This window comes from Mirounga leonina, unplaced genomic scaffold, assembly GCF_011800145.1.
Source record: "Mirounga leonina isolate KUSES-001 unplaced genomic scaffold, KU_Mleo_1.0 Mir_115, whole genome shotgun sequence".
In the NCBI taxonomy this organism is placed as follows: Eukaryota; Metazoa; Chordata; class Mammalia; order Carnivora; family Phocidae; genus Mirounga; species Mirounga leonina.
Genome location: NW_023270268.1, coordinates 22,951,767 through 22,966,962, shown reverse-complemented (window position 1 = coordinate 22,966,962; position 15,196 = coordinate 22,951,767). Strand labels below are relative to the sequence as shown.

Below are 15,196 nucleotides of genomic sequence, written 5' to 3'. Positions count from 1 at the left end.
GGGCTGGTTTTGTGTTTGCAAATTCCTTTAGTTTTTGTTTGTCCTGGAAGCTTTTTATCTCTCCTTCAATTTTCAATGACAGCCTAGCTGGATAGAGTATTCTTGGCTGCATATTTTTCTCATTTAGTGCTCTGAATATATCCTGCCAGTCCTTTCTGGCCTGCCAGGTCTCTGTGGATAGGTCTGTTGCCAATCTAATGTTTCTACCCTTGTAGGTTACATATCTTTTCTCCCGAGCTGCTTTCAGGATTTTCTCTTTGTCTATGAGACGCGTAAGTTTTACTATTAGATGTTGGGGTGTTGACCTATTTTTATTGATTTTGAGAGGGGTTCTCTGTGCTTCCTGGATTTTCATGCCTGTTTCCTTCCCCAAATTAGGGAAGTTGTCTGCTATAATTTGCTCCATTATACCTTCTGCCCCTCTCTCTCTTTCTTCTTCTTCTGGGATCCCAATTATTCTAATGTTGTTTCATCTTAAGGTATCGCTTATCTCTCGAATTCTGCCCTCGTGATCCAGTAGTTGTTTATCTCTCTTTTTCTCAGCTTCTTTATTTTCCATCATTTCATCTTCTATATTACTGATTCTCTCTTCTGCCTCATTTATTCTAGCAGTTAGCGCCCCCATTTTTGACTGCACCTCATTAATAGCCTTTTTGATTTCTACTTGGTTGGATTTTAGCTCTTTTACTTCTCCAGAAAGCGTTTCTCTAATAACTTCCATATTTTTTTCAAGCCCAGCTAGTATCTTTAAAGTGATGATTCTGAACTCTAGATCGGACATCATACTAATGTCCGTATTCAGTAGGTCCCTGGCAGTTGGTACTACCTCTTGTTCTTTTTGTTGAGGTGATTTTTTCCATCTTGTCATTTTGTGTAGAGGAGAATAGATTAATGAGAGAACAAAATGCTAGCAGAGTAACAACGTCCCCAGAAAATATACTCTAAACAAATCAGAAAAGACCTGAAGCAGTGGAACAAGAAACGGAAAGAGAGAAAAAAGACAAAGAACAGAAAAAGAAAAAGATAAAGATAAAAACAAAAACAAACAAAACAAAACAACAACAACAAAATAAAACCAGAATGTGATCAAATATGATCAGGCTGGTATATAGATCAGTGCCACACACTAGATTTGGGGTGTATTTTGGTCTTTTAGAAGAAAGTGCCTCCCAAAAGTTTAAAGAAAGAAAAACTTATATATGTACAAAAATAAGGGTTGATATGATGAAGGGATGGAATATGACTGTAAAGATGGAAATTATAAAAAATTTTATAAAAGGAATTGATAAGAAGTTGTTTGAAAAAAGAAAGAAGAGGATTTAAAAAAAGAAAAAGAGAAAAAAAAGGGAGAGAATGTGATCAGGCAGGGGAATAGAAAACACCATATACTAGAGATTTAGGGTATATTTTAATCTGTTAGAAGAAACTATCTCAAAATTTTAAAGAGAGAACAACTTATATATATATAAGCCATAAATATGGGTAACTACTATGAAGGGATAGAATATGACTCTAAAAAATGAAAAATAAAAATGTTTTTTAAAAAAAGGGATTGATAAGATGTTGGTTGAAAAAGGGATAAAGAAAAATTCAAAAAAAAAAAAAAGAAGAAAAGACAGTTAAAAAAAAATTAACTTTGAAAGACTGAAGAATCATGGTAAAAAAGCCATGAATTCTATGTGCAGTATTCCCCTCGCGCTGGAGTTCTGCCATTCTCATTGATCAGTAAACTTGGTCTTGGCTGGCTGTTCTCGCTGATCTTCTGGGGAGGGGCCTGTTGCCGTGGTTTCCAAATGTCTTTGCTGGAGGCGGAATTGTCCCACCCTTGCCCCCTCCCGGCTAAGTAATCTGCTCGGGTTTGCTCTCCGGGGTTTTGTTCCCTGTGAGCTTTCCCTACAGCTTTGGAGGCGGAGAGTGAAAATGGCAGCCTCCCAATCTCCGCCCCGGAGGAGCCGAGAACTCGGGGCCCCGCTCCTCAGTGAGCCCCCAGAGAAAAGCCGTCAGTCACTCCCGTCTCCCCGGTCTCCGGCCGCACTCCGTGCTCCCCCGGCCTGTGACCGCGCGTTTCTATCTCTGGCACCCGACCCCGGGTGGAGTCTCCAAACCCAGCAGACCCCTGCGGTGCGCTCCCGCGCGGCTCCTCCCGGGGGAGGAAGGGGAGTCTCCCCGGATCTGCCGCTTGTTGGGTCCCTGCTGGAGGAGCAGTGGCCCGACTGTGCCACGGATCACGGTTTATGGCGACCCCGAGCTGAGAGCCCGCGCCTGGGCTCCGCCTCTGCAGCCGGCTTCCCTGCTCCGTTACCTGGGAGCTCTGCCGCACTCAGGCACCCCCGGTCTTTCTGTGACCCCGAGGGTCCTGAGCCCACACTGTCCCGGAGGGTTCCACCCCCCGCTTAGCCACCAGAGTGACGTCCCTCAGCGGAGCAGACTTAAAAGTTCCGATTTTTTGCTCCGTGGTTCTATCATTTGCCAGAAGCGGCCGACGGAGGCCCCTCTCCCGCCATCTATCCTCCCGAATATCGCCTCGGATTCACTTCTCCGCACGTCCTACCTTCCAGAAAGTGGTCACTTTTCTGATGAGAGAGTTGTTGCTCTTCTTTTCTTCGATCTCCTGTTGAGTTTGTAGGTGTTCCGAATGGTTTGATCCCTATCCAGCTGGATTCCTGAGAGGAGACAAAATCCAGGTCTCCTACTCCTCCCCATCTTGCTCCGCCCCCCCCCATTTGGCTTTCTCTTTGTAAATAATTATATTTTGTGTCCTGAAGAAAAGTTCTACATATTTTACATTTTAAATATTTATTTTGCTCTATGTACTGGATATTTTTATATGATAACTTTTAGAACACATGTACTTTAAGTATTAATTTTCCTCTGATCCATCTTCACTCACATTCATTGGGTTTGGATATCAAATACTCTTGGTAACATTGTTTATTTATTATTTTTTTTAAAGATTTATTTATTGGGCGCCTGGGTGGCTCAGTCAGTTAAGCGACTGCCTTCGGCTCAGGTCATGATCCTGGAGTCCCTGGATCGAGTCCCACATCGGGCTCCCTGCTCAGCAGGGAGTCTGCTTCTCCCTCTGACCCTCCTCCCTCTCGTGCTCTCTGTCTCTCATTCTCTCTGGCAAATAAATAAATAAAATCTTTAAAAAAAAAGATTTTATTTATTTATTTGAGGGGAGAGGGGCAGTGGGAAAGGGAGAAAGAATTTGAAGCAGACTGCACTCTGAGCGCAGAGCCCAACGTGGGGCTCAGTCCCACAACCCTGAGATCATGACCTTAGCTGAAACCAAGAGTTAGATGCTTAACTGAGCCACCCAGGTGCCCCAACATTGTTTATTTTTTATTTATTTTTTTAAAGGTTTTATTTATTTATTTGACAGAGACAGCAAGAGAGGGAACACAAGCAGGGGGAGTGGGAGAGGGAGAATCAGGCTTCCCGCCGAGCAGGGAGCCCGATGCGGGGCTCTATCTCAGAACCCTGGGATCCTGACTTGAGCTGAAGGCAGACACTTAACAACTGAGCCACTTAGGCGCCCCACCAAGATTATTTTCTAAAACAATATTTGTTCACTTCCAAAAGTCTGTAATTTCAGTTACTAATTTCTTTTAAAATCAAGAGTTATATAGGATTTTAAAAAATCCAAATGATGAGAGTTAGAAATAGGTGGAAGGTTTTTTTATGCACATGACTTCTACATTTTAGGATACTTTAGAAATTGTCTTTGCAGAACAAAATCAATTGTTGTGAAATTTCCACAAGCATGTGAAAATAATGGGCATTCCATGTTGGATGGAACCATAGATATATGTTCATTAACTATAGATTAATTAATATAAATAAGTAAAATATAAATAAATAAATTATAAATAAATACAGAAAATAAATACTAAATAATTAAATTTCTCTATAATTTTAATTTATTGCCACCATGACCTATCAATTTTTGAGACAGTGAAATGATTTCACTCTGATTTTAGTTTTTAAGATTTCTTTGTGGTTTTTAACCATTTTTCACTTTCAACATTATAGAATTTAAAGCATAAAAATTCATGATTTTTTTATGTTCTTCTTATAATTTTTTAAATAAGGGGGAGTTTTTTTTGTTGTTGTTGTTTTTTTTTTTAGCCATCTTAAATCAGAAGTCTCTGCCTTACTATCTAAATGGGAATACATATATGCTCGAATATAAACCAATATATTATAAAAGTATTTTACAATGTAAAAGGAGATGTGAGGGGAAGTGGGAAGGACATGGAGCCTAAAAGTGACAACTAAGGCGGTGTGTGTTCCAGTGTGTGTCTTTCGTGATGCAAAGGAAAGAGCAAAATGGGAGAAAAGACAGCAGAGGAAATAATGCCTATCTAGGAGATAGACCCATTCTGACCCAACTGGATGACACAGGGAGGTGAGAACATCTCATTAGAGGCTACTGCCTAGTTGTCCATAATCTATGGTGAGGTGGAAAGAACACAAGATTTCAAGGAAGATTATTCAGGATTCAAATATTAAGCAGTCCACCCATTTTGAATTTGGGCAAGTCACAGGATTTCTCTGACCTTTCATTTGCTTTGCAATAAATCGAAAAATTGATGCCTTACAAAGTGAGGATGAAATGAGAACCAAGACAACATTCCTAGCCTGATGCCTAGAACATGAGAAGGGTTAAGGGAATATTGCTAATACATAATGTTTTGTTGAGAAGGTCTAACTCCCTGGAGTGTAAACGTAACTTTTAATTTTTTTCCTTGAAGTTACCGGTATTGCTCAGTAACTGAAATTGCTTCGTGATCGTACTGCTTACAGACATAGTACCTCCTCCCCTTATATGTTACTCATTTACCTTTTTTGAGCTGCTGATGATGTACAGGTCACTGGAATCTTCATCTTCTTCCTTTTGTTAGTTCACTACTGTTTTCATTTTCCTTCTGCCTTAGCACTCATATATCATCATTTTATTTTATTTTAAAGATTTTATTTATTTATTTGAGAGAGAGAGAATGAGAGAGAGCAATCACATGAGAGGGAGGAGGGTCAGAGGACGAAGCAGACTCCCCGCTGAGCAGGGAGCCCGATGCGGGACTCGATCCAAGGACTCCAGGATCATGACCTGAGCCGAAGGCAGTCGCTTAACCAACTGAGCCACCCAGGCACCCTCATATATCATCATTTTAAAGTCTCTTGTGCATAGACCCTAAACTCTCTTGCATCTCCATATTTTCTCTATATCCATCTGACAAAGCTGCAAACTCAAAAGGACCAACAATACGTTTTCTTTGGCCTAAACACAAGTGGCTGTGAACTGCTGGTATAATACTTGTGTTAGGGAGGATGGAAATCACTCTAAATTTATTTTTAGCAGACTCAAATGGGGCAAATTCCCCAACAAATTTATCACTTTCCTTACTGGGCTTGACAGCCCATCCTCTACAACAAATATTTCAAGCATTCCTTCTTGTCTTCAAACTACCAGCTCCTACTAATTACCCCTCATCCTCAGCATTTGACTTCACCGCCAAAGTCAGTGAGAACAAAAAGGAACAGAGAAATAAAGAAAGGGAGAAGAAAAGAAGGAAAGGCTAGGGGAGGGGAGAGAGGAGGGGGCACCGGGGGAAGAGGAGGGGAGGGAGGGAAGAAAAAGGAAGAAAGAAAGAAAGAATCTCTCAGACAGGAGCTATTTCATCTTCCTGCCATGAAACCTATATGTTCACCTCCATATATATGCAATCAGTGTCCTCCTTCCTTCCTATTAAAAGAGAGGGATGGGGTGTCTCTTCCAGCTGAGGAGAATCACTCCAAGTGAGGTGTGCAGACACCATGGCCTCTCTCTTTCTTGGACCCTTCTTCTCCCTCAGATTCTCTGACACCACAACTATCCTTTCCCTCCTTTTTGTATTTCTCTTTTTCAAGCTCTTTTTAGGCTCACAGTCGGCCCATCATGTTTTGGAGGGTCTAGATTTTCTCCTTTCGCTGTCTTGCAAGATAATTTCATAATCTATTAAGTGACAAAGACATGCAGCTTTTCTCTAAATATATTTCGAACGTGTCAGCCATGTCCCACCTTCACTGCTAGGGCCTGTTTCCACAGACCTCCTAAAATCGCTGCCTGGGTGATTCCTAATGACCTCTATTGACTCTTTCTAATCAGTTTCCTCACTGCAGGTTAATGTGTTATTTTGAATACTCAGATTTTCTTGTGGCATTTGAACGCTTAAAACCTTGCTATGGTTTCAGTGCCAGAACTGTTAACTATCCCCCAGAACTCATCCATTAATAATAGAACCCTCTCCAGCTTACAACAGAGATTCAACAGGGAACAAGGTTGCCCAGCTAGTGGCTCTCTTTCCTCACCTCTTTGTAGCCAGGTGTGGCTAATACGGGGTGAGTAAAGGATGGGAAAGCTTCATGCCTTCTACTTACTTCCTCTTCCTGTTCCCCCACGGGAGCTGCCTTGGACTCAGAGATGGAGGCCGCTAGTGAAGGATGGCAGAGCTGCTCCACCACTTTAGTGTGCTCTCCTCTGCTGTATTACAGGAAAGAAGAGAGTGAGACAGACACACAGACCCACACATAGAAAGAGAGAGAGTCATTTTCTTATTCAAGAGAGTCATTCAAGCCTAAGCTGTTCCCTGATTAATACTTTTACCATTGCACTTAGGGTAAAAAACAAAATTCTTAATGTGGCCTCAGAGGCCCTGGGTGATGGGTGATCTGTCTACCTCCTCATTTCCCCCTTTACTTCGTTTTCTCCTGTTCTCCCTATGCCAACTCTCCTGGACTTCTTTCAGTTTTTCAGGGATGCTGAGCTCTTTTATGCCCAAAGCCCTCATACATTTTATTTGCTCTGTCAGAAATGTTCCTCCCTCTGCTACCCCTCACCTTGTTTTATTAACAAATAATCCTTTTTCAGATTTTAACCCTAAGTCATTTTTCTTAAGCAATTGATTACCACCCCCCAACCTGGCCACCACACCAAAGAATTGACACAGTTCCCACAGTTAAGTGATCTGATACCACTTTAGTCTTATCTTTTATTTGTTGTGAAATATTTTTTATTAAAAAATACAATATATATAATATATGTATAAGTTAGTTTCCTGGATCCACTCTTTTTTTCTTTTTTTTTTTTAACATTTTATATATTTGAGAGAGAGAGAGAACACAAGCGGGAGGGACGAGGGAGAGGGAGAGAAAACCTGAAGCATACTCTACACTGAGCCCGGAGCCCGACTTGGGACTCGATCTCATGACCCTGAGATCGTGACCAGTTGAAACCAGGAGTCAGATGTTTAACTGACTGCACTGCTCAGGTGCCCCTGGATCCAATTATAACACACATGTATGTGTGTTGATTATGTGTAGTTTTACAGCACATACATTCCCCTAAACCTATGTTACTTAGTTTTGCATGTGTGTGAACACTATAAATATGTTGCCTTGTTGTCTGTGTTCTATTCCCTGCTTTTGTACTCATTATTATGTTTTCGAGATATTTCTATGCTAACAGGTGGACACTATTTCATTCATTTTCCATTTATTTCCACATATGTCCATTAATAGAATTTTAATATTCTATGTCATAACTCTACCACAGTTTGTTTATACATCTTTTTGTCTATGAACATTTGGCTTATTCTAGTTATATGCACAAACACACATGTCTGTGTTACATATATATATGTTTATGTGTTTGTGTATATGTGCAACTTACAAATATTGCTGTCATGAGTACTTTATATATATTTTTAAAAATAAGTTGTTCCCTATTCTAGTTGTGATTTCTTTTTTTTTTTTTTTTTTTTTCAGTCAGGAGCCATCAACCCAGGAGCATTTTAAATTCATTTCTCTGCTTGGGAGATTTTATTTTATTTTATTTTGCTTTATTTATTTTCTTCTTCAGTGTAAAAAGGGGGTTTTATTAACGCACAGGAACAGGACCTGTGGGCAGAAAGAACTTCCGCTGCTTGGGAGATTTTTAGATCGCATAGGTAGAATGATTTTCAACTTCAATCCTGCACAAGGATTAGACTGTAATGAAAAGTTTTCAAGGAAGACTTCTTCTTTTCTTCCATTTAGAGCCAAGATCAAGACAGATAAGTTTTGGGTTTTTTTTTGGATATTTCCCTTTGAGGGACCCTTTTTTAAGACTATAAAATTGCTGTTGTTTCCTTTGGAAAATCTCAACTATTAATTAGATTTCTCCACTGAAGGGAATTGGCTTATTATCTGTCATTAATGTCTCTAATCTGGTCCACTTGGGAGTCACATTGTAATTCCACCTGGCATTTTGATACCAGCTGATACAGCAGAAGCAGCCCCCTGGCCTTCCCACTATATTCCTGTAGACATTGTTTTAAAACTCTTGCAGTTTTTATATTTAAATATATTCAAATTTACTCCCTGCTGGATTAATAATTACATTTTCAAATACAGTGTTCAAGAGTTCTGTGTAGACCGAAAACATGAACACACAAACACATGATCTTAACCTTTAACAGTATAACAACATGTGCTTGTCAAGCCATGAGTTTCAAAAAAAAAGTGCCCCTTTTGATGTTGTGTTTTGTGTTTCTTAATATGTGTTTAGTGATTCAAGCCTATAGTAATGTATCATATTTTATTTTAAACATTCTTTCAAAATAAGAGGCAAAACATGAACAATTTAAAAAACAAAACAAAACCAGGTAACATCAGATTAGACTTTTGCAGGGAATAAAACACCCGACTTTCTGGTCGTTAAAAGCATGCCAGGATAGAGTGGGAATTGGTTGTGGTTAAAGCCCTTGAAAGATTTGGAGTCCAAGCTCAGATGGGTCGGGACAACCATCCACATTAGTCTAAGTGACACTCAACACCAGGCAGTTTTCCTGCTCCATGCTCCGTGTGGGAGGAGTAGGGACTTTCAACCAGTCAGGCTTCACATCTTGCCTCTGTTCCTTACTAGCTGCGTGATCCTAGTAAGCCTTTCCGTTTTCTCATCTGTAAATGGAGGATATTAAAACTAATCTCACTGGATATTCATAAGGATTAATTGAAATAATCAATAGAACAAAGCCAGGCACACAATAGCTATCAATAATAGTTATATGGTTTCCCCATGGTAGCAACCAAACCACATCATTTTTATGACAGAGAAAAATCAAAGAGCCTTTGTAATGCTATAGAGATTGGATGATGAAGCTTAAGTAAATAATAGTTTTTAATTTTTATATTTTGCAGCCACTGTAACATAGATACAATTTATTTAGGATGAAATTGTATGTTGATCGACTGACCAAATAAAGACAAAGTGTTTCTTAATGTCATATAACATGTTTTTTTCCTCCTGGACAGTAGCCCTTTGGGAAGAAAATAAAATACCTGGATATATACCTCATTTTACTGAAATAGAGTCCAATTGGATTAAAGATTTAAATGCCAAAAATAAAAAAGACATAAAGATGTCGGAAGAAAGCATGCATAGATTTTTTTAAAACAATTTTTTAGTGATGGCAGTTTGGCTATATGCAGGACATAAGGTTTAGACACCACAATGGGTACATCATTAAATCTGACAACATAAAAATTAAAAATTTCTATACTGAATAAGTAAAATTCAAAGACAAGTAACAAAATGGGAGCACTGTTGGCAGCACATATAAGAAAATGGCAATTAGTACACAAAGAGCTCTTACAAATAAATAAAAAAATACTAATGTAACTTTAATATTGACAAAAATAATATGAATAGACTTCATAAAAATAAGTGCAAATAGTGTGCATATTTAGAATGATTTACAAGTTACGTTGATGTGAAAAAAAGATTAAATAAAGAGTTTTTATGGGGCGCCTGGGTGGCTCAGTTGGTTAAGTGGTTAAGTGCCTGCCTTCTGCTCAGGTCGTGATCCTGGGGTCCCGGAATTTAGCCATGTCAGGTTCCCTGCTCCACGGGGAGTCTGCTTCTCCCGCTCTCTCTTCCTCTCCCCCCGCTCATGTTCTCTCTCTCTCATGCTCTCTCAAATAAATAAATAAATAAATAAATAAATAAATAAATAAATAAAATCTTTGAAAAAAAAGAGGCTTTCTTGAAAACTTCCATTTATACAAAGAAGAATAAATATAAATGTTGATATAGCGTATATATTAGATATTTTTCTGGAAAAGTATCAAGAAAAAATATTGGGAGCTGAATTAGGGATATGAATGTGGAATAGCAGGAAGATAGGAGTAATATTTTTTGACTTTTGATTTAATGTTTTTCTGAACTGTTTGAAATTTCTTCTATGCTCCTGTATGCTTTACTGTAATTTAAAAAATTATGCAGCTAATATGATGACAAAAATATATAAACTGTAAAGGACTACAATTAAATAAATGTCATTAGGAGCTCACAGATAATTTTAAGTGCTGAAAAACGTGTACTATGTGTCTTGAAAAGGAACTGTCAAAACTTGACTTTCTTAGGATGAAATGATGCATTCATTGGTGCTTAATGAGTTTTATTTTCCCCCAGATAAAGCCAAAGGAAGATCAAGAGCAGGGACCCACCTTGACTCAGCCCGGAGACGGAGCCGAGCGGTCCTTTATCACATCTCTGGGCACCTGCAAAGAAGAGAAAAGAACAAATTGAAAATAAATAATGTAGGTGGTATGTGAGTACACTATGAATGTTAGAGCTTCCCCTGGTGCCAATATTTGATTCACTAAAGAAAGGCTCCAATTACTCATTTATTGGTTTTCCTAGATTTTTTTGCACTTTGGTTTGTGCTTTCCTATAAAGAGTAAACTAGAAAAGGTCAGCAATCATGAAGCATTTCTGCAATAAAAGTGCTTAATCATAGTGTTATCACAGCACAGAGATTAGAATATTACTGTAGTCAGTACAATATGGTACAGGGGACACTGTGAATGGTGACATACTGGGTACATTTTATGAACAAGATGATGCACCAAGTCCTATTACACATTCATAGTTTGTTGATTAAAATTTCTCAAATTTAATTTTAGTTCCATTTATTTTGCATTTTATCTAATTTCACTTAATGCTTTTATCCAGGAGGACCATGAACAAATCAAAGTCATTACTCCATTTAAAAATTCACATCTTGTACAAAATAGAGTTGGAAATGTCACACAACGGAATATTGGATTTGAAATTCTATGCCTTATATCATACGGTTTTGTCAAAAGTTGCACTCCTACTAAATGACAGTAGGGCTACTTTCTGAAATCTAGTACTTGTCTGTCAAAAGCCACAGCAAATAACTGGGCTTCAAAAAGGTGATCCTTTGCAGAGTTTTACATTACACACATCTTACAGGATTTCACATGAATTTTATAATTAGTTCTCAGCACTGAGAGATGTCACTGAGAAACCCAGAACTCTTTGTCTGTTTAGTTATAGATATTTAGAGATACTTTTTCAAATGATGGTGATATAATTAACGTGCATTGTGGAGTCTTCAGAACGTAACATCTTTGTGGGCTGTGTGACTATGGGTGGTAGATACAAATACTCAGGGCCTAATTTACCAGCGACATTAGAAAAAGTCACATCAAACAGACAGAGCTATTTTGGAATCAATCCAAGATCCAGAAGTTCTGGGAGTTAGGGACACAAGGGGTTTCTTTGGCATCTTACTTTCTACATAGAAAGCTGGAGACTAGCTAATACGCATGTGCCGGTAAAACAGCCATGTATCAGACATACAAAGTATCCGCTTCTCTGTAGTGAACAAAGAAAGATGCCTGAGCCAAGGCCGAGGGGGAGATCTGACAAGAAAGTTCTGCAAAGCTAGCTCTGCTGCAGTGTGATTTCTTTCTGGAAACCAGAACAGGCTGCTTTGATCCTTTTGTGCTCTAGGACCATCACCCATGCAGGTGCCGATCTGCCAGGCACCACCATTAAGAGCCACACACCGCTTATTTTGGCCTGACTTAGTATAAAGATTTTCTGGGGATACCTGTGCCTTGGTGTCCACTGATTTGCTGAGAGTCCAGGGATAGACTTGAAAGAGTGCACACCTCTTGATCTAGGCCTCCTTCCACTGGTTCCTATTTACAACTCCCTTCAGTTACTAAGCTAGCCTTAGCGACATTAAACAAGTTCCAGGAAGAAACAAAGGTAACCGCATCTGGGCTTGACTCTATGCAGGTCAACCAACAAAGCACCTAAACAAATATTAGCCAGAGATTCTATAATGCTGAAAGCTGACACTGTCTTCTGCCCTTTAGCTGAAAATCATTTAAACATAGCAAGTATTACTAAGCTTCAAAATGTGTTTGCTGAACATGCTGTTTTTCCCTTTAGATCCAACAAAGTACAGAACAGTACTTAAAAATCTAATTTAAAAAATCATAATTCCCACTGCTTAGCTAATTTGCTAAATTGCCAACCATTTAAAAAATACAAATATGGGAGGGGGGAACATTAAAATAATACCTAGAAATAAGGATGTCTAATCAACGAAATGACTCCAACATACATGTAATATCTTACTTCTAAAAGTAATGTGTAAACTCAGGACTGGCCCTGTTCTCTTTCTCTTTTCAAGGAGAACAGAGTAGAATGGCAAAAGACAGCAGGAAGAGAGAAGGAAGAAGAGGAAAAAATGATCTGGATCGTTTATCAGCTGAACAATCTATTTTGGGGGAATTCTGGTTAAAATAACATTTACACACAAATTCTCAATATTTTTACAACTCTTTCCTATTTACAAATTCCTTGTATTTACATCATATTATTTGATTTTTATAGTAAGCCAGTACTAGATATGATTTTTTATTAATTCCATTTTAATGATGGAAAAGAACTTATTCAAGATCTCAAAAGTAGAAGCAGGATGTGGGACCCCGCTGTGAATCTTCTGACTCAAAGCCATGGTGCTTTGATACAGTTCTGTGGAATAGGAATATATGATTCAACCATAGGCCAATGAACCCATCAGGCCATTAGCCAGGTTTGAGAATCAGTATGTAACACCTTTGAGTCCTGGCTCTGACTGCCTGGTACATCTTAGAAAAGGCACTTAATTTCTGCTTTCTTTGATTTGTTACTGTATTATACGACCATGTGAGCATGCACGTGTCTCTAACGCAAGGAAATGTAAAGATCACATGAGCTCCTTGGGAACTTGAAAGGAGAGTGCTTTAAATGCCCGATTATTACCAGCTGGATACCAGTGGTCCTCAAAAGGCAAGGCAAACGCTTTCCTGGGACTTGGTGCAGTGATTACAGAAATATTTTCCCATCTCTTTACTCATTCAAAAGTTAGTTTCAAAGAAAAGTTATAAAAATGGTTTAGGAAACAGTTATCTTAGTTAGGCTTTGGCTTTAATCATTGTGTTTCAATAATTCGTAGAGGTTAAAGAGCTAAAACACCATTGGTACTAAAGAATATGCTTCAAAATTAATAAATAATATATAACTAAAATTGAGAATTGTTGCTTGCATTTTTCCTTAGGCAAACCCTGTGTTTCAGGGTTATAAATAATAGACCTGTTTTCCCCCAACTTGCTAAAAGCATACTTTCCAATTATAAGAAATTTTCTTCCATTCAAAAGGTTTTTTATAAAACTACGAATCTGGTGTAAGAGGAGAGGAGCAATTATTTTTTTACTCAGGTCAACATGTCACAATGTGCAGGATTTGAGTTAAAAAACCCTTCACAATTTAAGCCTAATCTGAGGTATAATGAATTCTTAGTATCTTTTAAAATAATTTTAAGGAATATGTTTTAAGTACCCTATAAAAATGAAATGGTGTGAATTATTTTCTGACTTGTGGATGAAACTGATATATTGCTGACTTTTTGTGCCAGCCTCACTAATGCTTTATGTAATCAGCATAATCCAAAGAAAATACTTCCTGAGTTTTCCTAATCCTCTCTCCCAGAGCTGGCATCTCCCTCAAACAAGGTAAAGTTTTAATCTCTATAATATGATAGCAAAAGACTTACTCCGATAGAAATTGAGGTATTCCTCCATGGCTTTTCTACTAATGTCTTATATTTGAAAAAAAAAATTTATATAAGAATCCATCATGTCCTTCCGTAAGCAGAAGTACTTATCAACCTTCAGGTGATTAATACTTACCGACCCTAACTCTCTCTTCTCCTATGCACCTACCTAAACCTTTATGAGAAGCCCAACAGATATGTCATCTTCCTCTTCCCAGTTTTGTGCCAAAGCCCACCCTTTACATTTGTTTCCAGAAACCAGAGAATGAGGCAAAAGAGGCAGGTCAAGTTTCAGGGAATTAAATGGAACAGAGATGCAGTGGCAGATGGGCATCCAAAGAACCTTCTGGAAGTAGTGAAGTAGTCCCTCGCCATGAAATCCTGGCATTAAGAGGCGCCTGTGTGGGTTGAGTGAGAATATTAACAGGAAGTAGAAACATGTTGGGAATGCCTACCAAGGGGAAAAGGTAAGACAGGGGGTGCATTACTATGAAGGTAGCAAAAATATTTGGTCACTGATAGTTACCACTAAAGAGCTAAGTATTCCTGATGGCTCTGACCTTTCTTGAATCCTCAAGTACTTCAGGAATCCCTGAACATTCCACATGAATTTGCCCTTTCTTCAATTGCTGAAACAAGAAAACACACTGTGACCTGCAAGTCACATGTATTCCAAAACTTTTAACTGTTCACTTCATTCAGCTTAACTTTCAAATTTAAATTTCCATTACCGACCTTGTATTTCTCATTAATTGAGGTCAAAGCAAGGTCTGCAAGTATCTGGTCATAGGTTTGTCAAATTTCTACACATGCTATTGTTGGGCCTCCCTTTGTCTCATAGCAATAAAGAATTGTTCATCAATTTGGGACTGCCTTCAAAGTGAAGTGCTTTTGCAGTTATAAAACTCCAGCTATTCTTCTGCGTTTAATCGGCTGCACAGTGAACACTGCCTTTCTCCTCCTATGACTTGAATAACTCTTAATAGCTGTTAACCATAGAATGTTGACCATACATCTCTATATCCTTTCTGGGAAGAAAAATGGTAACTTTGCTACTATTAGAAGAATTTCAGGTCAAATATACCCTTTAGATAAGGACGGTCATCTCAAAACTACAAGTATATGGAATGTCCCCATGACAATAGGAATATGAATGCATCTTTGTGTTTCCAGTGTGTATAGGAATATACTTGCCACTGTGGATGTTTATAGGTGACATTTTAGGTAATGATCTTTTTGCTCTTGACGAACAAAGT

General features: G+C 38.5%; 1 protein-coding gene across 1 annotated transcript in view; it reads left to right on the top strand.

Moving 5' to 3' along the window:
* The window catches only part of KCNH8 (potassium voltage-gated channel subfamily H member 8), a 379,220-nt gene that overhangs the window by 210,148 nt on the left and 153,876 nt on the right, over positions 1-15,196 (top strand). Inside the window, exon 4 of the mRNA XM_034993931.1 lies at positions 10,496-10,623. Coding sequence (XP_034849822.1) covers positions 10,496-10,623 — 128 coding nt within the window. The remainder of the gene's footprint in view (positions 1-10,495; positions 10,624-15,196) is intronic.